At 41.7% G+C, this 24,390-nt stretch overlaps 1 protein-coding gene across 3 annotated transcripts in view; it reads left to right on the top strand.

Moving 5' to 3' along the window:
- The first annotated feature begins 2,489 nt into the window (after nucleotides 1-2,489).
- Nucleotides 2,490-24,390, top strand: part of LOC140734529 (sodium- and chloride-dependent neutral and basic amino acid transporter B(0+)-like) — a 141,148-nt gene continuing 119,247 nt past the window's right edge. For 2 of the 3 annotated variants that reach the window (XM_073058612.1, XM_073058610.1), the window contains exons 1-2: nucleotides 2,490-2,588; nucleotides 21,337-21,481. In XM_073058612.1, coding sequence (XP_072914713.1) covers nucleotides 21,346-21,481 — 136 coding nt within the window. In that variant the 5' untranslated portion in view covers nucleotides 2,490-2,588; nucleotides 21,337-21,345. The remainder of the gene's footprint in view (nucleotides 2,589-21,336; nucleotides 21,482-24,390) is intronic. The other variant, XM_073058611.1, reaches the window with a different exon arrangement.

The following is a 24,390-nucleotide window of genomic DNA, read 5'->3' as shown; positions in this document are numbered from 1 at the left end:
TATTAGACATTCTAACTCGAATTGGAGTTCGCCATGTGTAATGGTGCCAAAACCTGATGGTAGTATTAGGTTTTGTACGGACTATAGGAAAGTGAATGCTGTAACAAAAACAGATGCATATCCAATTCCTAGAGTAGATGATTGTGTAGATAAGGTTGGAAAAGCAAAGTTCCTTACAAAGATTGATTTATTGAAAGGGTATTGGTGTGTTCCATTAACGGACAGAGGTAGAGAGATTTCTGCATTTGTAACTCCATCTGGGCTATATGAGTATAATGTTCTTCTATTTGGGATGAAGAATGCCCCAGGTACTTTCCAGAGGATGATTAACTCTGTGATTCAGGGATTGAAAGATACTGATGCTTATATTGATGATTTAGTGACAGGAAATGATACTTGGGAAGCACACATAATTGCGGTGGAGAAATTGTTTGAAAGGCTTTCAAAAGCTAACTTGACTATTAATTTAGCTAAGAGTGAATTCGGACATGCCACTGTGACTTACCTTGGTTATGTTGTAGGTCAAGGTAAGGTAGCTCCTGTTCAGGCAAAAGTTCAGGCAATTTTAGAGATTCCCACTCCAACGGGGAAAAAAACTCTCAGAAGGTTTTTGGGAATGATAGGATATTATCGAAAATTTTGTAAGAATTTTGCTAATGTTGCCCTTCCATTAACTAACCTTCTGCAGAAGAATGTGAAGTTTGTGTGGACAGTGCCTTGTCAGGAAGCATTTGAAAAATTGAAAACAATGATATGTCAACAACCTGTGCTTAAGGCACCTGACTTTGAAAAACCTTTTTCATTAGCTGTAGATGCTAGTGATGAAGCTGCGGGAGCAGTATTGATGCAAAGGAATGAGGGTGATGAGGTTGATCATCCAGTAGCTTACTTTTCTAAGAAATTTAATAAGCATCAAAGAAACTATTCAACAATAGAGAAAGAATTGTTATCTCTTGTTTTAGCTTTGGAATATTTTGAGGTATATGTTGGTACAACTCAAAAACCACTTATTGTTTACACTGATCATAATCCGTTAGTTTTTCTGAGTAAGATGAAAAACTCAGAAGATTATTAAATTGGAGTTTGATGTTACAAGAGTACAATATTGTGATAACTCATATTAAAGGTAAAGATAATGTGGTTGCTGATTGTCTATCTCGATGTTGAATGTACAATGTAATTTTTTTTTGGAGTGGTTTTTTTTATTGTAACACTCCTACTGTATTGTATATTGTGTATGTTATATAATTTATACATTTGTTTTTCTTGTAAGTAATTGTTAAAATTTTTGTTCTTGTAAGATCAAAAATGTTTTTTTTGGAGGGAGGTGTTACGTACCCGTGACACGTGACAGTGGTACCCTTGTCACGTGACTGGGGTTGAAGCTATACTGGACTTGAGGTAATGGTCTTGTGATGGTGGAGTGACGTCATTTTCCTGCCAGTAGAGGTCATGTGACAGGTTTTTTTACAGGTTATAAAAGGAAGATCCACCCTGTGGGGTGGGGCAGTTCGTGGCTGGATTTGCCAAGCTAACTTCATGTCACTGCGTGATTTAATGTGATGACGCAGTTTAGTTGAAAAATGAAGTTTTGTATAATGCCTAAAGTTTAAAAGGTCGTTGCCAGCAGTTTCTTTGCTGGTGGAGAGTGAAGATAAGAATTTGGAAGATAAAGATCGAGGAGAATCGATTTTCGACGGCGGATTGGTTTCGACCTTATTTGATCCTCATTCGGAAGGATTTTGTTGACTGTTCTCGTGTTAATCTCCGCTGGGATAGCGGGAGATTGAGGACAGAGTGTGGAAGAAGAGGTTAGTGCCATTAAACCATTACGTTTCATAAAAATTCGACGTGGGAAGAGTTTGACGCCGGGAATCGAAGGACAACGACGTGGAAGAGAATTTGAATCACCTTAAAAAGTCTCTCCTTTTAAATGGACTGAGCTTTTGAACTTTCGGCATACCGCTTTAAAAAAACTGTTTTTTTTCAATACCGCTTTAAGAACTGTTTGAATTGCAACGCTATTAAGAACTGTGAATCTGCCACACAGCAGCTGTTTTCCGGTTACGCTAGTGTTTGTTTACTTTAGAGGGGTTTGTTTTCAGTGTTTAATAAACGTGTTATTTGTTATAAAAACCCTTGCCTAACTCATATATATTTATTGTTGCCTGAATACGTAACAGGGCTTACTATGTATAAGTATATGGCTGTAATCTGACTAAGGGGCCCACTTGTCGGATGTTGGCAGTACTTGTGTGCCTTCACTTTGACAACTGTGTCTCAAACCCCTGCCGGAGGGTGCACACTAAACTGTAGTAACTATAAGAAGCTGGTCTCCCGAGTTTTATTCAAATTTGACTTTAACATTTGGCATCACAAACAGGATCCCAATAGAGGGAGTGCCAAGCAGACGGGCTGAGTAAGTGGCTGGATCACGCTGGGGACTACGGAGACCAACTGGGCGCCCAATAGATATTTTACCTTTTGTCGCTGTCCATTAGTTCCACTGGAGGCACCGTCCCTCACCCAAGGCTGATCGTGTAACCTTGACAGGATCGGGAAAGAATCTGCTGGGAGACTCATATAAGGTAGGCAAATTTTATTAATTGAACAGGAGGTGGAACTGGGTAAATTTTACTAATTGAGCATGAGGCATTCCTGCTGGGTCAATTCATCAATTGGGCAGGAGGTGCCAAGGGGGGTAAATTTATTAATTGGGCAGTAGATGCCAAGCGGGGTAATTTTATCTGATTTATTAATTGAGCAGGAGGCTTTGTACCAGGTAAATTATGTAGAGAACATGGGTCAATTGCAGTCAATTGATATGAGTGGGCCAGGATCAGCCCTACACAATATGCGTGAGAGATTTCCAGACAAGGAAAAAGATTTGCAAATGCTGAGTGCAGCACTAAATAAGAAACAGGGGAACAAAATGGGGCCACTGGGAGGGGATCCTGGAATATTACCTCATGAGAACAAGCAGTAAATTTGATATGGAGAAAGAACTGTGGAAAGAAGTGGAAATTGTTGAAAGGGGAATGGAAGGCAAAGGTAGATGTAAAGTGGAGCAGTACATTATAAGCAAGTTGGAGGAATAATGTGTGTGACAAAGGGATAGAGGTATGTACAGCAGAAGGAACACCAAAAAATTGGGAGATGCTAAAGGCAGAGTGTGAATGGATGGATGGGCGCCGAAAACGACAGCAGAAACAACAACGTAAGCAAACCAAGGCTGACCTAGATAGGAGAGGAGGGCACAAACATCAGTCTAGAGTTCAAACTAATAGGGAAACAAGGGATCCCGAACCCACGTCTGGCATACAGACCCTGTTTGAGGACAGTGACCACAATGAGGATTGGGCACCCACCTTACCAGGGGCCAAGTGCACCCAGTGCTCCTGAACCCCAATCCTCCCAGTATTCAGATATGGTGGCCGCTCAGGTAAAACAGCGGTGGCAGAGAAGGGGAGGTCCCCATACCTTGAGATCCATAAAGGGAATACTGAGGATTGTTCCAAGACGGGGAGGGAAGAATCCAATAAACCCCAGAGTTAACGGATCCACAAAGACAATGCTGCCCAGTCCACGAGCAGCAGAGGAGGGGCAGCCCTCAGGGATTCCTGTGTATGCATGCTGGAAGCCTCAAGAAATGATAATGATCATGAATCAGGCCCCCAATAGAAGAGAAAAACCAGCACAGTTTGCTCAGTATGTCCGCAATACATACAAATGTATAACATCACCCCTCAAGATTTATTCGGTCTCTGCTGCATGATTCTCTCAGCTGATGAGGGGCGGAAATGGAAGGCAGAATTAAAATGCAAAACCTATCAGGCGGGAATCCATAATGAGAATGAACAGACAGACCAGATTATTCAAGCTTTGGAAAGGGCTCTCCAGCAACCTGCAAACATCACAAAACTACTTGAATGCAAACCTAAGCCTGGGGAATCAGTACCAGACTACTGGGAATGAACTGTGGCCTGCTATAGCACTTTCGCAGGAGACCAAGCCTTTAATAATGGGAATCCGTCCCCCCCAGTTTAAAGCCCTACTGTTCCAATGCTTACCAACTAAGTTAGCCAACATGATTGAAACAAATAACATGGATTGGCCTGACAATGACCAAAATTGAATGCAATAAGCTTTGACATATTATTGGGACCCGGCTTTTGAATCCCGATCAACCCTGAAGGGAACTTATATTAAAGGTTAATACATTCAGCGGGGAGAAGGACGCGAGCGGGTTATATCTGAGGATCAGAACTGCAATCATTTTCCCGATTGGCCATACCCTGATAACCCGGACTCTTTTTGGACAGGACCCAATAGAATGCTAGCCCAACGACTTCCTTCCAATTGTCAGGATCCTAGGAATGGTAGGCCTGGTCCACCACGCCGACCATTATCACAGACAGGCAATGGGTATGGGGGGGCCAACCCCGGACCAAGTGAGGTGTACTTCAGTTGTGGACGTCCTGGGCATTGGAGGGCGAGGTTCTCATGGGAACAAAAACCTACCAAGGGACAGGTGGTGACAACAACTGCATTCTCTGCCCACAACCCGTTTAGAAATTGACAAGCAAGTATGCTCCCTACCGTGAGTACCACCCCTCAGGAAGAGCCCAATGTAATGTTGCAAGTTGCTGGAATTCCAATTCCGTTTATGATTGATACAGGGGCAACTTGATACGGGGGCAACCACAGCCACTCTCGATCAGGAAATAGTATCGGAACAGGGATTCCTGCTATCGGACGCTGGAATCACTCTGACTGGGTTCGAAGGCACGGATCATACATATTCATGTACCCAGCCACTGCAGGTGGAGTTCTTGGGGAACCAGTGTGAGGTTTCATTTACAGTTACCACCAGTCTAGGGTGTAATCTAGCTGGGAGAGACTTGCTCTGTCCATTGGAAGTCGAGATTCTATGTAGAGACAAGGGTGTCAGCCTGGGACTAGTGAACAGCCGACAGCTTCCACAGTTTCTGAACCCCCAGTGGTGGGCACTTAATCTGGACTCCACTTCATTTGAATCCCCTCTGCCAGTGGTCGACCCCCATATGACCCTGTGCTATGATCCTACAGGGTGCGCCACTGAGGAAAGTCAATATTATGCACCCTTCAAGGGGCAGAAGTTCCCAGTCATGGTCACGGTGACTAACCAGGAGTCTCTTAAAAGACCCCATCGTACCCAACTCCACTACTGTTGCTGGCAGCCCGTTCCACACACTCACCACTCTGCGTATAAACTTACCCCTGACATCTCCTCTGTACCTACTTCCAAGCACCTTAAAACTGTGCCCTCTCATGTTATCTATTTCAGCACTGGGAAAAAGCCTCCGACTATCCACACAATCAATGGCTCTCATCATCTTATACTTCTCTGTCAGGTTATCTCTCATCCTCCACCGCTCCAAGGAGAAAAGGCCAGGTTCACTCAACCTATTCTCATAAGGCATGCTCCCTAATCCAGGCAACATCCTTGTAAATCTCCTCTGCACCCTTTCTATAGTTTCCACATCCTTCCTGTAGTGAGGTGATCAGAACTGAGCCAGTACTCCAAGTGGGGGCCGACCAAAGTCCTATATAGCTACAGCATTACTTCTCGGCTCTTAAATGCAATCCCATGGTCGATGGAGGCCAATGCACCGTATGCCTTCTTAACCACAGAGTCAACCTGCACACCAGCTTTGAGCGTCCTATGGACATGGACCCCAAGATCCCTCTGATCTTCCACACTGCCGTGAGTCTTACCATAAATGCTGTATTCAGCCATCATATTTGACCTACCAAAATGAACCACCTCACTCTTATCTGGGTTGAATTCCATCTGCAACTTCTCAGCCCAGTTTTGCAGCCTACGGATCTCCCACTGCAACCTCTGAGAGCGCTGCACACTATCCACAACACCCCCAACCTTTGCGTCATCGGCAAATTTACTAACCCATCCCTCCACTTCCTCATCCAGGTTATTTATAAAAATCATGAAGAGAAGGGTTCCCAGAACAGATCTCTGAGGCACACCACTGGTCACCAACCTCCATGCAGAATATGACCTGTCTACAACCACTCTTTCCCTTTTGTGGGCAAGCCAATTCTGGATCCACAAAGCAAAGTCCCCTTGGATCCCATGCCTCCTTACTTTCTCAATAAGCCTTGCATGGGGTACCTTGCTGAAATCCATATACACTACATCTACTGCTCTACCTTCATCAATGTGTTTAGTCACATCCTCAAAAAATTCACTCAGGTTCGTAAGGCACGACCTGCCTTTGACAAAGCCATGCTGACTATTCCTAATCATATTATACCTCTCCAAATGTTCATAAATCCTGCCTCTCATGATTTTCATCAGCTTACAAATCACTGAAGTAAGACTCTCATCTAGTCCTTTTACAGTATGGGAATTGCAGTCAATCTGTGGAAAGTTAAAATCACCTACTATAACAATGTTATGTTTCTTGCTATAGTCTCTGATTTCTCTAGAAATTTGTTCCTCTAAATGCCTTAGATTGTTGGGTGGTCTTCAAATTAGCCCCATTAATGTGGTCATACCTTTGTTATTCCTCAGATCCACTGATAAGGACTCACTAGACGAGTTCTGCAGTCTGTTCTGACTGAGCACTGCTGTGACATTTTCCCTGACTAGTAACACCACCACCGCTTCTATAATCCATCCTGCTCTATTGCTTCTAAAACAACGGAAACCTGGAATATCGAGCTTTGAATCCTGCCCCTCCTGCAAACAAATCTTTCTAATGGATACAATGTCATAAGTCCATGTGTTAATCTATATCCTGGGTTCATCTGCCTTTTCTACAATACGTTTTGCATTGAAATATATGTAGCTCAGAACGTTAGTCACAGCATGCTCAACGTTTTGATTCCTGATTTTGTCTGAGCTCTAAACTACATCTGTCTCCACAACTCTACGTTATCTGTTTTGGCAGTCTGATTCCCATCCCCCTGGAGGTCTAGTTTAACTCCCACCCCATGGTGGCATGGTTAACAATCATAACCCTGGAGGTGCTGTCCTTTAGCTGAGCACCTGACTCTCAGAATTCACTCTGCAGAACATCGTCACTCTTCCTACCCATGTCATTGGTACGTACATGGACCATGAGCTCTGGCTGCTCACCATCCCACTTAAGAACGCTAAGGACTTCCGAATCAGAATCAGATATAATATCACTGGCATTTGTTGTTAAACTTGTTAACTCTACAACAGCAATACAATGAAATACATGATGAATGAATATAGAGAAAGAAAGTATACATTAAGATTATATATGTCTATTCAATATTTAAGTTCAAATAAGAAGTGCAAAAATAATAAATAAAAAAAGTAATGAGGTAATGTTCATGGGTTCAATGTCCATTTAGAAATTGGATAGCAGAGATGAAGAAGGGAAGAAGCTCTTCCCGAATCGCTGAGTTTGTGCCCTTCAGGCGTCTATACCCCCTTCCTGATGGTAACAATAAGAAGAGGGCATGCCCTGCATGGTGGGGGATCCTTAATGATGGACGCTGCCTTTCTAAGGCACTGCTCGTTAGAGATGTTTTGGATACTAAAAAGGCTGGTATCCATGATGCAGCTGACTAATTTTTACAACATACTTCGTTCTTGTGCATTCCAGACAGTGATGCAGCTTGTCAAAATGCTCTTCATGGTACATTTGTAGAAGATTTTGAGTGTTTTAGTTGACAAACCAAATCTCCTTAAACTCTGAGTGCAATTTAGCCGCAGCCATGCCTTCTTTATAGCTGCATCGATATGTTGGGACCAGGTTAGATATTCAGAGATATTGACACTCAGGAACTTGAAATTGCATACTCTCTCCACTTCTGATCCCTCTATGAGGAATGGTTTGTGTTTCCTCATTTTACTCTTCCTGAAGTCCATAATCAGCTCATTTGGTTTTGCTAATGTTGAGTGCAAGTGACACCACTTAACTAACAGGTATATCTCACTCCTCCATCTGAAATACTGCCAACATGGTTGTACATCAGCAACTTTATATATGTTATAGATCTCTTCAGACTCTGATTGCAGGTAGAATGCATTTCGATTTCAATGCAATACCTCTGATGCACCTAAATGGGTCCAGTCTAATTTCTGAGTATGAGTGCATAATGGTAATCATGTATCAATAAATAAATGGCCAAAAGCTAAAAGTAAAGCTATCATATCTAAACATGGAACTTTTGTAGCAGTTAAAATGTTGGTACAGATATGGACGCAAACACAAGGAAATCTGCAGATGCTGGAAATTCAAGCAATACACACAAAATGCTAGTGGAACGCAGCAGGCCAGGCAGCATCTATAGGAAGAAGTACAGTGGACATTTCGGGCCGAGACCCTTCGTCAGGACTAACTGAAAGAAAAAATAGTAAGAGATTTGAAAGTGGGAGGGGGAGGGTGAGATCCGAAATGATAGGAGAAGACAGTAAGGGGAGGGATGAAGCTAAGAGCTGGAAAGTTGATTGGAAAGTTGATTTAAATGTATCTGCCAGGGCTCCTTCAATTTCAACACTAGTCTCCTTCAAGGTCCGAGCGAATACCCTGTCAGGTCCTGGGGATTTATCTACTGTGATTTGCCTCATGACAGCAAGCATCTCCTCCTCTTCAATCTCTATAGGTTCCATAACCTCACTACCTGTTTACCTTATTTCCATAGACTCCTTGCCAGTTTCTTTAGTAAATACAGATGTAAAAAACCCATTTAAGATCTCCCCAATTTATTTTGGTTCCATACGTAGCCGACCACTCTGATCTTCAAGAGGACCAATTATATCCCTTACTATCGTTTTGCTCTTAATATACCTGTAGAAGCTCTTTGAATTATCCTTCACCTTGACTGCCAAAGCAACCTCAGGTCTTCTTTTAGCCCTCCTGATTTCTTTCTTAAGTATTTTCTTGCACTTTTTATATTCCTCAACCACCTTATTTGCTCCTTGTTGCCTATACATGTCATACATCTCTCTCTTCTTCTTTATCAGGTTTCCAATATCCCTAGAGAACCAAGGTTCCTTATTCTTATTCATTTTGCCTTTAACCCTGACAGGAACATACAAACTCTGCACTCTCAAAATTTCTCCTTTGAAGGCCTCCCACTTACCAGTCCCATCCTTGCCAAAGAACAACCTATCCCAATCCACGCTTTTTAGATCCTTTCTCATTTCTTCAAATTTGGCCTTTTTCCAGTTTCGAACCTCAACCTGAGGACCAGATCTATCTTTATCTGTGATCAAGTTGAAAGTAATGGTGCTATGATGACTGGACCCAAAGTGTTCCCCTACACACACTTCCGTCACCTGTCCTAACTCGTTTCCTAATAGGAGATCTAACATTGCATCCTCTCTAGTCGGTACCTCTATATATTGATTCAGAAAACTTCCCTGAACACATTTTACAAACTCTAACCGGTCTAGACCTTTAACAGTATGGGAGTCCCAATCAATACGTGGAAAATTAAAATTAAATTTCAGCTGGTGACAACCCTATTTTCCCCTGTGGGGTAACCCTCATGTGGAATAGGGCTAACCGTAAGACCTTCAACCAAGTGAGTTCAGTCTCTGCTGTTAGTTTGACCAATTTACTCTTCAGAATGCCATTGGCTGTTTCCACTCTGCCAGCAGCCCCTGGGTGGTGTACACAGTGGAATTACTGCTTGAAAGCTAGTTCATTACATACCCCTTCGTTTGCTTTCACCACAAAGTGTGGGCCATTGTCAGAGCTCAGCTTGTCTGACAGGCTGTACCTGGGAATTATTTCCCATAATAATACTTCCACAACAGTCATAGCAGTATTATTGGTAGTTGGAATAGCTTCAATACATCTACTAAACGCATCTATAATAACTAAGCAGTAACTATAACAATGTGCTCTAGGCAATTTAATAAAATCAACCTGTAGACACAAGAAAGGTCCACCTGGCAAGGGAGTCGTACTCATGTGTATAATTATGTATATAATCGACCAATCATGGTAAAAACTGTGTAGGAACACAAAACTGTCCCATTGGGGTGATCCAAAAACCTAGGTTGGGGTCTTTCTGGCACCCCATTTGGGACCACAGTTTGCAGTCCTCTTCTGAGGCATCCCCCTGAAAGGTACATACCTCCTGGACGTCTGGCATACCCGTTCTGCTTAAGTCACTGAGGTTTGCTTGACGGGAACCTGAAGGGACTACAACTACCAAGGATTGTACCTTACTCTTCGCTGTCTCATCCACTAAAGCATTGCCTTCAGAGACCCGGTTGGACATGCGGGTGTGGGCTGCCCATTTAATGATAGCCAAAACTCGAGGTAGCTGTAAAGCGATGAGTAGGTTGTTTACAAAGGTGGCATTACTAATGGGGTGACCAGAGGAAGTCAGGAATCCCCGATATTCCCAGAGAGCCCCGTGGTCATGTGCAACTCCAAATGCATAACAGGAGTCTGTGTAATTGTTCATACTTTTGTCTGTTACCAGGATACAGGCACGAGTCAGAGCAAACAGCTCAGCCTTCTGGGCTGAGACAGCTGCTTCAAAAGAGGCTTGCTCAACTACTTCACCGTCCGTCACTATAGCATAGCCAGAACATCGTTTCCATGCTGGATCCACAAAAGAACTTCCATCCTCATAAAACATTACCCCGGGCTTGAGGGGGTATTGAGGAATGGATGAGAGAGTCTGTCCTTCTTTCACGGTGACCCAAACAGGGGGGCAATTTCATGGCCTGAAATTACCCAGAGACGGTACAACATTCTGGATTCGGTCAATATTAAAAAAGTGTCTTACCAGGTATCCCGTCTTCACCTCGGACTCGTGAAGATGGGATATCTGGTAAGACACTCGTCCGATACTTTCAGTATCAGAGTTGGCCCACAGCCAAGTCTTGCCAGTCTCCCTCGGTGCTGAAGGCTTGTTTCATCAGGGTGTAGGCAAGGAACCCTAGGCTCTTTGGCTTGAACCCAGGGCAAACCCTAACAGTGATATGGGGAACCACGAGTCCTGTCTGTTGCAAAGGAAATCTGGAACGTCGACCAGTAATGAAAAATAGAGGGCTATCGGTAACCCTAGGTAATTTCTACAGTAAGTACATATTCGGCACAGCATTGTGCTGTAGGTTTTCTATGATTTCTATGAGATAGAGTTCTGGAAATGTGTTCAGGAAAGTTTCCTTAATTACTGTGCAGAAGACCCAGTGAGAGAATATGTAATACTTGATCTGGTACTAGGGAATGAGGTAGAGCAAGTGACAGAACTTTGTGCAGGACAACACTTTGATTCTAGTGATGATAATGTTATTAGTTTCAAAGCAAATACACCAAAAGAAAGGTCAATTCCAGGGGTTGATATTCTAAACTGGAGAAGGACTAGTTTTGATGGTACGTATCAGAAATGACCTGGCAAACTTTGATTGGAACAGGCTGTCTTCTGGCAAAGGTGAACTTAGTAAGAGAAAGGCCTTCAAAAGAGAAATTTTGAGAGTACAAATCTTGTATGTGCCTGTTACAATAAAGGGTAAAGGTAACAGGTTTAGGGAACCTTGGTTTTCAAGAAACTTTGAGGCATTGGTCAAGAATAAAAAGGAGGTGCACAACAGCATTAGGCAGGTAGGAACAAATGGAGTGCTTATCGAATATCAGAAATGCAAGAGAACACAAGAAGGAAAGCAGGAAGGCATGAGGTTCCCTAGCAGACAAGATGAGGAGAATCCTAAGTGATTCTACAGATATGCCAAGAGCAAAAGGACACAGGGTATATAGAAGTGAGGCAAATTGGCATCAACTTCATGGACCCTATTCAGATTACAGAGGAGGAAGTGTTTGCTGTCATGAGGGAATTTAGGATGGATAAGTCCCTGGGGCCTGATAATATGTTCCCTCAGACCTGTGAGTGCAAGTGCAGAAATTGCCAGGGCCTTAGAAGAGATATCTGAATAATCCTTAGTAGCAGGCAACAGGAACACAGCCAATGTTGTGGTACATGTTGTACTGATATTAAGAAAGTCTCTAAAAATAAACAAGTAAATTATAGGTTGGTGAACCTATCATCAGTAGTAGGAAAGTTATTGGAGGGTATTATTAGGGACTGGGTAGACATGAACAGATTAAGAATATTGATGCATACTTAAGTATAGATCATTGGAAGAATGAAATTTCCAGCTGTATTTCACTTGAAAAAATTACTTATAATTTAAGAGATAAATATGAAACTTTTTTGAAAATTTGGCACCCTTATTTACAAAAGACAGGATTAACTATATAGGTGCTCTGAAGATAAAATAATTGGTTATTTGGGGAAAGAAATAAATATATATACTAAAGTTATTATGAACTCAGTGGAGCATGTGGGGATCTTTTGATATCCAGGCATTCTTTCTTTCTTTCTTTCTTTCTTTCTTTCTTTCTTTTTCTATAGGAATGTTAGGGGGAGGGGCTAAGGGGAGGGAGGAAGGGTATTCTTTTTTTTCTTCTTTCTGTAACTATCTGAAAACTCAATAAAAAAAGTTTTTAAAAAAGAATATTGTGCATAGCTTTGTGCATGGTTGGTCATACTTAATCAAAATTATAGAGTTTTTTCAAAATTATAGATGTTGTTTATGTGGACTTTAGAAAGGTATTTCACAAGGTCCTGCATGGCAGGTTTTTGGTCAGAAAGGTCCCTTGACATTTAAAATGAGATTATAAATTGAATCAGGCTCAATAAACTGATTAGAAAGGCTGGCTCTGTTATAGGAGTCAAACTGGACACACTGGAGGCTGTGGTAGAACAAAGGTCCCAACAGAAAATCTTGACAATTCTTGGCAATGTTTCTCACCCTCTGCATGCCACTTTGGCTGAGCAGAGGAGCAGTTTTAATAATGGACTAAGGCAACTGCATGATTCCAAAGAGTGCTTTATGAGGTCATTTTTATTCTTGAGCATTAGGCTCTGTAATGAGTTAACCCTTAGTCGGGAAGTGATGACCCCCTCCTGTTAGACTGTTTGAGGTAACTTATTTTTATTCTTTCTTACTTCTCTTCTAATATTTGTATATTTGTATATCTGTGCATTTGCAATGTAACTGTGAAACTGTAATTTCCTTTGGGATCAGTACAGTGCCAAAAAAGTATTCACCCCCTTGAAAATGTTCATGTGTTATTGTTTTACAACATTGTATCACAGTGGATTTAATGATACATTTTTGACATTGATTGGCAGAAAAAAACCCTCTCGTGTAAAAGTGGAAACAGATCTCTACCAACTAATCTAAGTATCTAAATGAATTACAAATATAAAACATGAAATAATTGATGGCATAAGTAGTAAAAACGCCAGGTAGCACCATTAAGCCCTCTGGAGATGTTGTGGGCTTATCAACAAAATGTTTAAGAAGGAGGGTGCCCACCTAATGACCCCGATAAGGTACCTACCCTCCTTGTCACCACTCCAACCCCACTGCCAACATCAAGAGTGCCGACGTATCATAGGGATTAAAACATCAAGTCCTATTAGCTCTACTACTACTACTACTTCACACACACACCCCTTTTAATATGACAACCAAATCATCACTGGTGTAGCCAACTGGTTTTAGAAATCACATAGTTAAATGAAAATCACTAGTGTACAGTCAAGGTGTTTCAATTGATTGTAGTAAAAATACACCTGTATTTGGAAGGTCCAACTGTGGATGGATGAGTATCCTGGCAAAAACTACACCATGAAGACAAACGAACACTCCACGAAAATATTATTGAAAAGCACAAGTCAGGAGATGAATACGAAAAAAAAATTGCATGTCACTGAATATCTCGTAATGTTAGTTATCAAGAAATGGAAAGAATATGGCACAGACTGTGCAAGAAGGGGACTAGTAAGGGAGACCACCAAGAGACCTATGAAAACTCTGGAGGTTCAGTAGCTGATCTTGGAGTGACTGTGCCTTGCAACTGTTGCCCAGGTGCTTCGCCAGTCATAGCTTGAAAAAAAAAAGCCACAGTTGAAAAAAAAACTCGCTTGAAATCTCGGCCAAAAGCCATGTAGGAGCCTCTGAAGTCAGCTGGAAGAAGGTTCTATAGTCTGATTCAACCAAAACTGAGCATTTTTGCCCATCAGACTAAAGCTACACAGTATATAATCAAAAACACACCACCCCTACTGTAAAGCATTGTGGTGGCTACATCATGCTGTGGGGATGCTTCACTGCAGCAGACCCTGGAAGGCTCATAAAGGTAGAGGGAAAAATGAATGCAGCAAAATAGAGGGAAATCCTGGAGGAAAGCCCGATGCAGTCTGCAAGAGAACTGCGACTTGTGAGAAGATTTGTTTTCCAACAAGACAATGACCCCAAGCATAAAGTCAAAGCTACACAGGAATGGCTTAAAAACAGCAAGGTTAATATCCAGGAGTGGCCAAGTCAGAGCCCAGACCTCAATCCAATTGAGAATTTGTGGTTGGACTTGAAAAGGGCTGTTCACTTATGATCCCCATGCAATATGACAGAGTTTGAGCAGTTTTGTAAGGAAGATTGGGGAAAAGTGCAGTGTCCAGATGTGCAAAGCTGATAGAGACCTATCCACACAGACTCAAAGCTGCAATAGCTGCCAAAGGTGCATCTACTAAATACTGACTTGAAGGGGGGTGAATACTTATGCAATCAATTACTTTGTGGTTTACATTTGTAATTAATTTAGGTAACTTTGTAGAGATCTGTTTTCCCTTTGACACAAATGTCTTTTTCTGTTGATCAGTGTCAAAAAAAGCAAAATTAAATCCACTGTGATTCAAAGTTGTAAAACAATAGAGTATGAAAACTTCCAAGAGGGGCAAATACTTTTTATAGGCACTGTTTCTATCTATCTAGATGTTGGCTTTGTGGGAGAATCCCGAGATTAGTAGTAGATGGTTTCCTCTCTGACTGGAGGCTTGTGGCTATGAGAGTACCAAAGGGATCAGTGCTGGGTCCATTGTTGTTTGCCACCTGTATCAATGATCTGGATGATAATGTGGTTAACTAGTTTATCAGATTTGCATATGATACCACATTAGGAATGTAGCAGATAGTGAGGAAGACATGGCTTGCAGCAGGATTTGGGCCAGCTGAATAGGTTGAAAGATTTGTTTCTGTGCAGTACTTTTCTGTGACAATATCCAAGTTTCTTACTTCAGCCCCCTTTCCCCACCCACCCAGCTTCCCCTATCACCTACCAGCTTGTACTCTCTCCCCTACCCCCACCTTCTTAATCTGGCTTCTTCCCCTTTCTGATCAAGTCCCGACAAAGAGTCTCTGCCTAAAACGTCAACTGTTTTCTCATTTCTATAGACAAGATGAAAAATTGATGGAGACAGTGTACAAAGTGCAGTCACCCAAACTGAACACGGCCCTTGAAAACCTAACTCTCCTTTGTACAGCCTTTCTGTTCAAATCTGGGGACCAAGGTCATCAGGGATAACAAGATAAAGATGCAAATTAAGAATTCTAGGGCAACACTTACTATTGGGATAGTTATTTTATGAAGTCTCAAGTATTATTGGCCTTTAATGCATAGATTTAATTTGTTATTAACCACTTAAATATATATTGTGATTGGTACTTAAATGTGCAAATGTTTATATTCAGAATACACATAGTTTCTATTTTGTGTAGAACACTTACAGCATTTGTATAGAACCAGTCAATTTCAGAATAAAAATAGCTTTTCTTTGTTCAAACTTCTGAACAGTTTGGTGACAGGGACCACACTCTTTTCTTTCTACACAAATAAATAAGGTCTGACTGAGGCACAAGTGCAAGTTGTTGAAGTCCAATTGATTGATAATAACAGTTATTTGAAGGCTCTATAGAGATAGCCATCCCTTGACTTTGTTCTATGGAAGAATGGAATTGTGTCCCATCACTGATCAGTCCTAAATACTCGGCAGGTCATATAAGCAAATGACTAAGTTTGCTGTTGGAATGCAAATTTCCTTCTGCGTGGAGAGGTCAAGGTATATCATTCCATTAGTCACGGATATAGGGAAGCCATGGTGGTGAAAGCAAAGAGTTCCTTGGGCCCAGTATTGGTCTCGTGAATGCACATAGAAGAAGCTGGCCTGAGCTGGGTTCAAGTCCTGTGAGTTCACTTCTGGGATTTTGTTAAGACCTCAGACAAAGTCAGGAAAAGAAAGGTTGAGCATGGTGTGGCTACTGTCCTGAGCTGCATACATTTCAATGCAATAAGTACCACAGGAAAGGCAAGTAGAGCTCAGGGCATGGATCAACATATAGAATTATGATGCTGTAGTCATTAGTGAGACTTAGTTGCACAAGGGGCAAGATTGGCAGTTCAGTATTCTGGGGTTTCATTGTTTTAAACGTGACAAAGCAGAAGTAATTAAAAGATAAGTGGTGGTGTTACTAGTAAGGGAAAATATCACAGCAGTGCTCAGTCAGAGAACGCATCTAGTGAGGCATTATGGATGGACATGAGAAATAAAGAACGGTATGACCACATTAATGACACTATTTTACAGTTCACCCAGCAACCCAAGGGATTTAGAGCAACAGATTTGTAGAGAGATAGCAGATTGGTGTGAGAAACATAAACAAAAAACATGAAAAATCTGCAGATGCTGGAAATCCAAAGCAACACACACAAAATGAAGGAGGAACTCAGCAGCCTATACAGCGTCTATGGAAAAGAGTAAACAGTCAAAGTTGGGGCTGAAACCCTTCATCAGGACTGGAAAGGAAGGGAAGCAGTCAGAATAAGGAGGTGGGAGAGGGGAGGAAAAAGTACAAGGTGGCAGGTGATAAGTGAAACATGGAGGGGGGAGGGAGTGAAGTAAAGAGCTGGTGAATTGACTGGTGAATGAGATAAATGGCTGGAGAAGGGAGTATCTTGTAGGAGAGGACAGAAGACCAGGAAAGAAAGGGAAGGAAGAGGAGCATCAGAGGGAAGTGATAGGTGGGTAAGGAGATAAGGTGAGAGATGTAAACAGGAATACAGAATGGTGAAGGAGAGGAGGGACCAGAAGTTTGAGAAATTGATCTTAATGCCATCAGGTGAGAGGCTACCCAGACAGAATATAAGGTGTTGCTCCTCTAACCTGAGTGTGGATAAGTACCAGGAGGAAGTTTAGTGGAAAGGGTGAGTGGACATGAGAGTTGTGTAGGGAACCATTGTTATGGAAAGCAGAAAGTGGGGGCAAGTGGTAGATGTGCTTGGTGGTGGGATCTTATTGGAGATAGCAGAAATTATGGATAATTATGTGCGGGACATGGAGGCTTGTGGGGTGGTAGGTGAAGGAGGACAGGAGGAACCCTATCCCTGGTGTGGCAGCAGGCAGATGGGGTGAGGACTGATGTGTACGAAATGGAAGAAATGAAGGTGAGTGCAACATTGATGGTAGAGGAAGAGAAGCCCCTTTCTTTGAATGTGGAGGACACCTCAGTTGTTCTGGTCATTATAGTAGGTGTTTTTAACTTGCCACATATTGACTGGGACTCCCATCCTGTAAAAGGACTAGATAGGATAGAGTTTGTCAAATCTTTTCAGGGAAATTTCCGTAATGAGTACATAGAAGATCCAGTGAGAGAGTGTGTTATACTTGATCTGGTATACAAGAATGAAGCAGGATAGATGACTAAAGCTTGTGTAGAGGAACAGTTTGCATCTAGTGATCATAATGCCATTAGTTTCAAAATAAATATGCAAAAGATAGGTCTGGTCCATGGCTTGATATTCTAAGTTGGAGGAAGGCCAATTCTGATGATATCAGAAACGATCTGGCAAGTGTGGATTGGACAGGTTGGTTTCTGGCAAAGGAGTGCTTGATAAGTGGGAGTCCTTCAAAAATGAAATTTTGAGAATATAAGTATGTGCAGATCAGAATAAAAGATAAATTTAACAGGTTTAGTGAACCTTGGTTTTCAAGTGATATTGAGGCACTAGTTAAGAATAAAGGGAGGAGCAATGCAAGTATAGACAAATGAGGTGTTTATGTATATAAAGAAGCTGGGATGCTGACAAAAAGTTTTCTTGGGCCAAGTATGGCTCTCACGGGTGCACATAAAAGAAGACAGCTCAAGCTGGATCCCAGTCCAAGCTGGGTCCAAGTCCTACGAGTTCACCTGTGGTTCGCATCCCACAAAGAAAAAAGAAGGAAAGAAAACAAGAATAGAAGGATATAGGATGAAGAGTTGGAGAGGACAAGAGCATTTTTTTCCTTTTTCTGTTAGAGTGTGAGTGGGAAAACAGATTACAAAGTGTGAATGCTGGTTTAAGAATTGCCTGTCCTGGACCCTAAGGGGACTATGCTGGCATGTTGAGAAGTGGGTGGAATGGAATGATTGCAGAGTGTGGATAGAAAAAGGAAATGTGAGACAACTGTGGATGGTCTGCACTTGTTCACTGGAAGGGTGAAGTGCAGAAACATTTAGATGAGTCCTGTAAAAGAGCATTGAAAGTGAAATAAATTTAGAAAAGGAAAAGGTACAGAGAGGGCAGGAAAAGGATAATTGGCTCTATCTCTGTTTAAAAAAATAAACTAGTACCAGAAGCAAAGGATGAGTGAGGTGTTGATCTAAATGTACCCTGAACTAATCTAATTGAAACTTGAAGAAAATGTTTCATTTGCACTGTAAATTGGCATAAGATACACAGTGTCTCAGAGACGATGATGTGAAGGAATACATAGAATGCATGCATGATTTCAGAAATAATCCAGATTAACCCAGGAGAGAAAGGGGAAGTGGAGGTGGGAGAGGGGGAGGGAGGTGAGGAGGAGAGGGTGAGGATGAGAAGTTGTCGGACATCTGTGGTTCCCTCGGCAGTATATTGTGTGGAGCAGCTTAGTGTTTATTTGCTAAGTATTATTTTGTCATCCCTACAACTTTAATCATTTTCCTTATTTCTGTATTTTATTCTTTATATCTGCAACCTAGGTTAAGAGACTGTTACTTGTGTGGGATGAGAAAGGTTAAGTAGAATTGTGAGTGTTTTGCAACATTATCAAAACTAGTTAAAACATCAAAAAGTTAAACCTACCAAGTGAATTGAGGACAACATATTGTATATATTGTTTAAAAAATATCATGACAGCAGATCATTTCAGCTTGTAGTTCTGCTTTACATTTAACTCAAATGGTAGAGACCAAGTGTTCGCTAATCACTCTGTTCACAATTTTACTGTATACCTAACTTTAACAGTACCTGCTTTATACTGTATGCATTTGGCTCATGTGACCCACTTGTGAATGGAGGCTGGGTAGCCTCCAACCTGATGGCATGAACATTGACTTCTCTAACTTCCATTAATGCCCTTCCTCCCCTTTTTATCCCATCCCTGACATATTTAGTTGTTTGCCTGTTCTCCATCTCCCTCTGGTGCTTCTCCCCCCCCCCCCCTTTCTCCCGAGGCCTCCTGTCCCATGATCCTTTCCCTTCTCCAGCTCGGTATCACTTTTGCCAATCACCTTTCCGGCTCTTAGCTTCATCCCACCCCCTCCGGTCTTCTCCTATCAGTTTGCATTTCCCCCTCCCCCCCACTACTTTCAAATCTCTTACTATCTTTCCTTTCAGTTATTCCTGACGAAGGGTCTCGGCCTGAAACGTCGACAGTGCTTCTCCTTATAGATGCTGCCTGGCCTGCTGTGTTCTACCAGCATTTTGTGTGTGTTGTGTGAATATGCTTTGAACAGCATGGTTTGCCATTTAGATAATGCCCCTTTCTATTATTGGTTTTACAGTTCTTTGACTTACATTAAAAAACATGGGGATGTGGTGTGATGTAAGGAAAGTATTTTCAAATATATTCTTTGCTCTTTTCCAAATCAGCTACAAGTAGTAGCTGCAAACAAGAAGCACTGTACCGGTATTAAACGTTTTAAGCAATTACTTTAAAAGCAAGATACAGAGAATAAAATATAGAAATAAAGAAAATGATTAAGTAAGTTGTAAAAGAGCCAACATTATATTTATCAAATAAACACGAAGCCATTCCACATTATATACTGCCAGAGGGAACCACAAATGCCCGACAGATAGTCCTGCCCCACTTCCCCCAACCTCCCCTCTCTGTCTCTCTCTCTCTCCCCAACTCTTAGCACTAGCTGCTACCCAGCCTAAGAGAAGACTCCCCTCGCAAAAAGCAATTACCCCTTTGTACACCTTTGTACACTCTTCAAAAATGTAAAATAAATGTTACCAAAGTTCCTTTCTAATCCCTAGTGGTACCAGCTAATAATTTCCTAACTCTTGTGACCTTTGGCCTAGGCTCATAACTTAGAACCAGGTCTGTAAGAGGGAAACATTCTCCATCTGAATTTAGTCTCAAGCATATCCATCCATGACCTTCTCACCAGTACTCACACTAAGTTCACAAAACATTTCTGTGTACTGGTTTCCTTATACTTTCTCAAAACTTTCTCATATCCCAGACTCTCTCCCCCTACTTCTCACTCTGTTTCTCTCTCTCCCTCCCTCTCTCTTTATTACACCCCTCTCTCGTGCTCTCTCCCCCTCCCTCCTTCTCATTTATCTTCTCTCACCTTTTTTTTCTCTCTCTCTCTCTCTGCCTGCTCTCTCCCCACTCTCTCTCTGCCCTTGTCTAACCCTAACTCTCAGTACTAGTTATGTCCCAGCCTATAAGACCCTGTACAATGAAGTTGCCCCCTTTTTATACTCAAGATCTCTTCAAAACTCTAACATAAATGTTACCAATGTTCTTTTCAATCCCCTGGTAGCACCAGCCTGTACCTTCATATCTCAAGCAACCTTTGGCCAACGCGATTTTATAATGACATATGAAAAGTGCGCATGTGTTCACTGGTTGAGATGAACAAAAGTACTCAGTAGAAACTACTAGTCTGTGAGCTGATGCCAGAAATTCTTGGGTGCCTTGGGTACCATTGATATCTGAGATAACTGAATTGAATTTCCCTCAAATAGAAGAAGGTGCTGTCTTCTGACAGTGAGAGAATCATTGTCTGGTGTGGGAGCAGAATCTCCCTGACCAGAGCAGGACACTGAAAGGCATTTGGACGTAAGTGATCTGCTCTACAATCTCAGATAAGTGGATAAATTGTTCACCATTCTACAAATATGAATAGATGCAAATCAGCCTTTCACAGATTTTCAGAGAATTGCCATTGAACAATGCCTTCACAAGGTACAGTAAGCATTTTATACCTGTATAACATCAAAATATAATCAAGCTGAATCCTCAGAGGGGCAAAATTTCTGTGGAATTCCAAATTCATGGTAGCAACCACGTGCTGCTAAACACTCAGTGTTCCTGCACGGGCTGAAAATTGTCCATTCTGAATGAGTTCCAGTTGTCATCATCTAATCAGAATTTTGCTCTCCTGCCCAACAGACTGCTATCATGGGTGACAGTGACGAAAACGTGGAGCGTGGCAACTGGTCCTCGAAGGCTGACTACCTGCTCTCAATGATTGGCTGTGCTGTGGGTTTGGGCAATGTTTGGAGATTCCCTTACCTGGCTTATAGAAATGGAGGAGGTACTGTAGAGAATCCATAGTACTTGGGAGTGTGGACAAAAATAAATGGAATTTTTTACAGGTGTAAGAAATGTTCAATTCAGTGGAAAATTGCTCATAAAGTAAACAATATTGTACAGATTTGCTGATAGAAGTATAATTAATCCAGAATTTTGATTTGTAAGTTAATTGAAAATATTTGCAGTAGAATGTGGAAGAACAGCCATTGGATTGCTGATGTCTAACAAAGAGGTTACCAACTCAGTCAAAAGAGGGAACTCTGCTCACCTCTGATAATGTTGTGCTCTTCATCAAAAATGCTGCTCATTTTATTTTAAATTGAATGGTTCAAAATAATGTCACTTCTAATAAGTAGGTGAATGGGGTTGTTACCAGGATAAATCTGAAAAAGTGTTATTGTTGAAAATGCATGAATTGAATTATCTGGATGTATTTATATTACTAGATCTCAAATTTTTGGTATTGGCCTCTCACTTCTACCTCTGGGTCAAGGTTTGTAGGTTTTGGTCAAATTTTATTTTCCTCAGCTGCTCTTCACATTGCCTTGTCATCAGATTGATGGAAGTCAAGAACAAAAATATGATTGTCCTGGAGAGGGTGAAAAGGATCCTGGCAAGATTCATCGCATGATCAATCGGCCACATGCACACTCGCTTCATTGTTGTAACTGATCTGATACTCACCATGTCTTTCCAATCAATTTGATGTGGTACAGGATTTCTGACTTACTGTGTGAAGGGATGGCAGAGGCTTAAATCTTCACACACTCAAAAGTTGATGTCTGCAGGTTAAGAAACCTAGTGCAAGAAGGTGGGATTTGGCTGGGAGGCTCTTCTTTGACCAACACAGACACAATGAGCTGAATGATCTCCTTATATGTTGTAAACATTCTATTCTGCTACATCAAAGCACTCAACTCAATATATAAGCATGGGAGATCTATGAAGAATCATCTTATGATGCCCCTTGTTAGTCAATTTGTCCCTGAGTGTAACACCCACGTATTGTAATGTAGAAGTCAGTCTTGAGCCCCAGGGTGGAGTACTAACCAGAGGGAGAAGATACACTCTATCCTTCACATACCAACTTCCCTTATTCATAGAGAGACTAAGGATCCTGACCATACCTGAATGGTTTATTGGCTTTCATCAAAAAGACAAATACTTTGATTATTTTACTTTGTTTTAAATTAATTCTTTCTTGCATTTCAAGACATAAGACCATAAGACAGAGGAGCAGAATTAGGCCACTCAGCCGATCTGTTCCATTATTCCATCATGGGTGATCCCGGATCCCACTCAACCCCATATGCCTGCCTTCTCACCATATCCTTTGATACCCTGACCTTGAAATTACCCACCTTCAATATTCTGCCTTAAACCTAAGCCAATTATCTAAATATTTGTTCTTTTTTAATTAGGTAAATCCATCTTTTAATTGCCTCTGACCACCAGAGATATTTCAGAAAAATTGAAAAGACTTTTGACATAGCAAGCTATTTATTGAAGGTTCATCAGCGTTTTACAGGAGTAGAAGCTAAGGAACTACCACCAAACATTTAGAACTGTTCCCAACTCTGACTTGTGGAACAGCCACCAAAGCCAAGCTCTGAGGTTGATCAGAACAGAACCTAGGAACTCCAATCAATACATCCAGCAATGTATAAAGCATGAATGGTGAACATGAGTGGTGGCTTGGATTGGATGCAGGCCAATCAATCTAAATCCAATTAAAGGGTGAATTTCTCATGGTGGAAATTGCTCAGCCAACTTCATTCACTTTTTGAAAATTCAGAACTGAAAAGTAAATTTACTATTAAAGTACATTTATGTCACCATACGCAACCCTGGGATTCATTTTCCTGTGGGCTTTTTCCCAGGGCTGAATTGGCTAACAAGAGAGGGCACAGATTTGAGGTGCTTGGAAGTAGGTACAGAGGAGATATCAGGGGTAAGTTTATTAACACAGAGGGTGGTGAGTGTGTGGAATGGGCTGCCGGCGATGGTGGTGGAGGCGGATACGATAGAGTCTCTTAAGAGACTCCTGGACAGGTACATGGTGCTCAGAGAAATGGAGGGCTATGGGTAACCCGAGGTGATTTCTAAAGTAAGGACATGTTCGGCACAGCTTTGTGGCCCAAAGGGCCTGTATTGTGCTGTAGGTTTTCTATGTTTCTTACTCATTAAATCCATAATTGAATAATAAATATAATAGCCTCTGGCAATGATCTTTGCATCAACCATGAGGATGGGAAAGGTTCCGAAGGATTGGAAGGTTGTTCTCTTATTCAAGAAAGGGAGTACAGATAATCCAGGAAATTATTGACCAGTGAGTCTCCCTTCAGTGGTTGATGGAAAAGATCCTGAGAAGCATGGTTTATGAACATTTGGAGAGGCATTATATGATTAGGAATAGTCAGCATGGCTTTGTCGAAGGCAGGTCATGCCTTACGAGCCTGATTGAATTTTTTGAGAATGTGATGAAACACATCAATGAAAGTAGAGCAGTAGATGTAGTGTAAATGGATTTCAGCAAGGCATTTGATAAAGTACCTCATGCAAGGCTTATTGAGAAAGTAAGGTGGCATGGGATCCAAGGGGACATAGCTTTGTGGATCCAGAACTGGCTTGCCCACAGAAGGCAAAGAGTGGTTGTAGACGGGTCATATTCTGCATGGAGGCCGGTGACCAGTGGTGTGCCTCAGGGATCTGTTCTGGGCCCCTACTCTTCGCGATTTTTATAAATGACCTGGATGAGGAAGTGCAGGGATGGATTAGTAAATTTGCTGATGACACGAAGGTTAGGGGTGTTGTGGATAGTGTGGAGGGTTGTTAGAGGTTACAGTAGGACATTGATAGAATGCAAGACAGGGCTGAGAAGTGGTAGATGGAGTTCAACCCAGATAAGTG

Source organism: Hemitrygon akajei, chromosome 10 (assembly GCF_048418815.1).
Source record: "Hemitrygon akajei chromosome 10, sHemAka1.3, whole genome shotgun sequence".
In the NCBI taxonomy this organism is placed as follows: domain Eukaryota; kingdom Metazoa; phylum Chordata; class Chondrichthyes; order Myliobatiformes; family Dasyatidae; genus Hemitrygon; species Hemitrygon akajei.
This window is presented reverse-complemented; position numbering and strand designations above follow the sequence as displayed.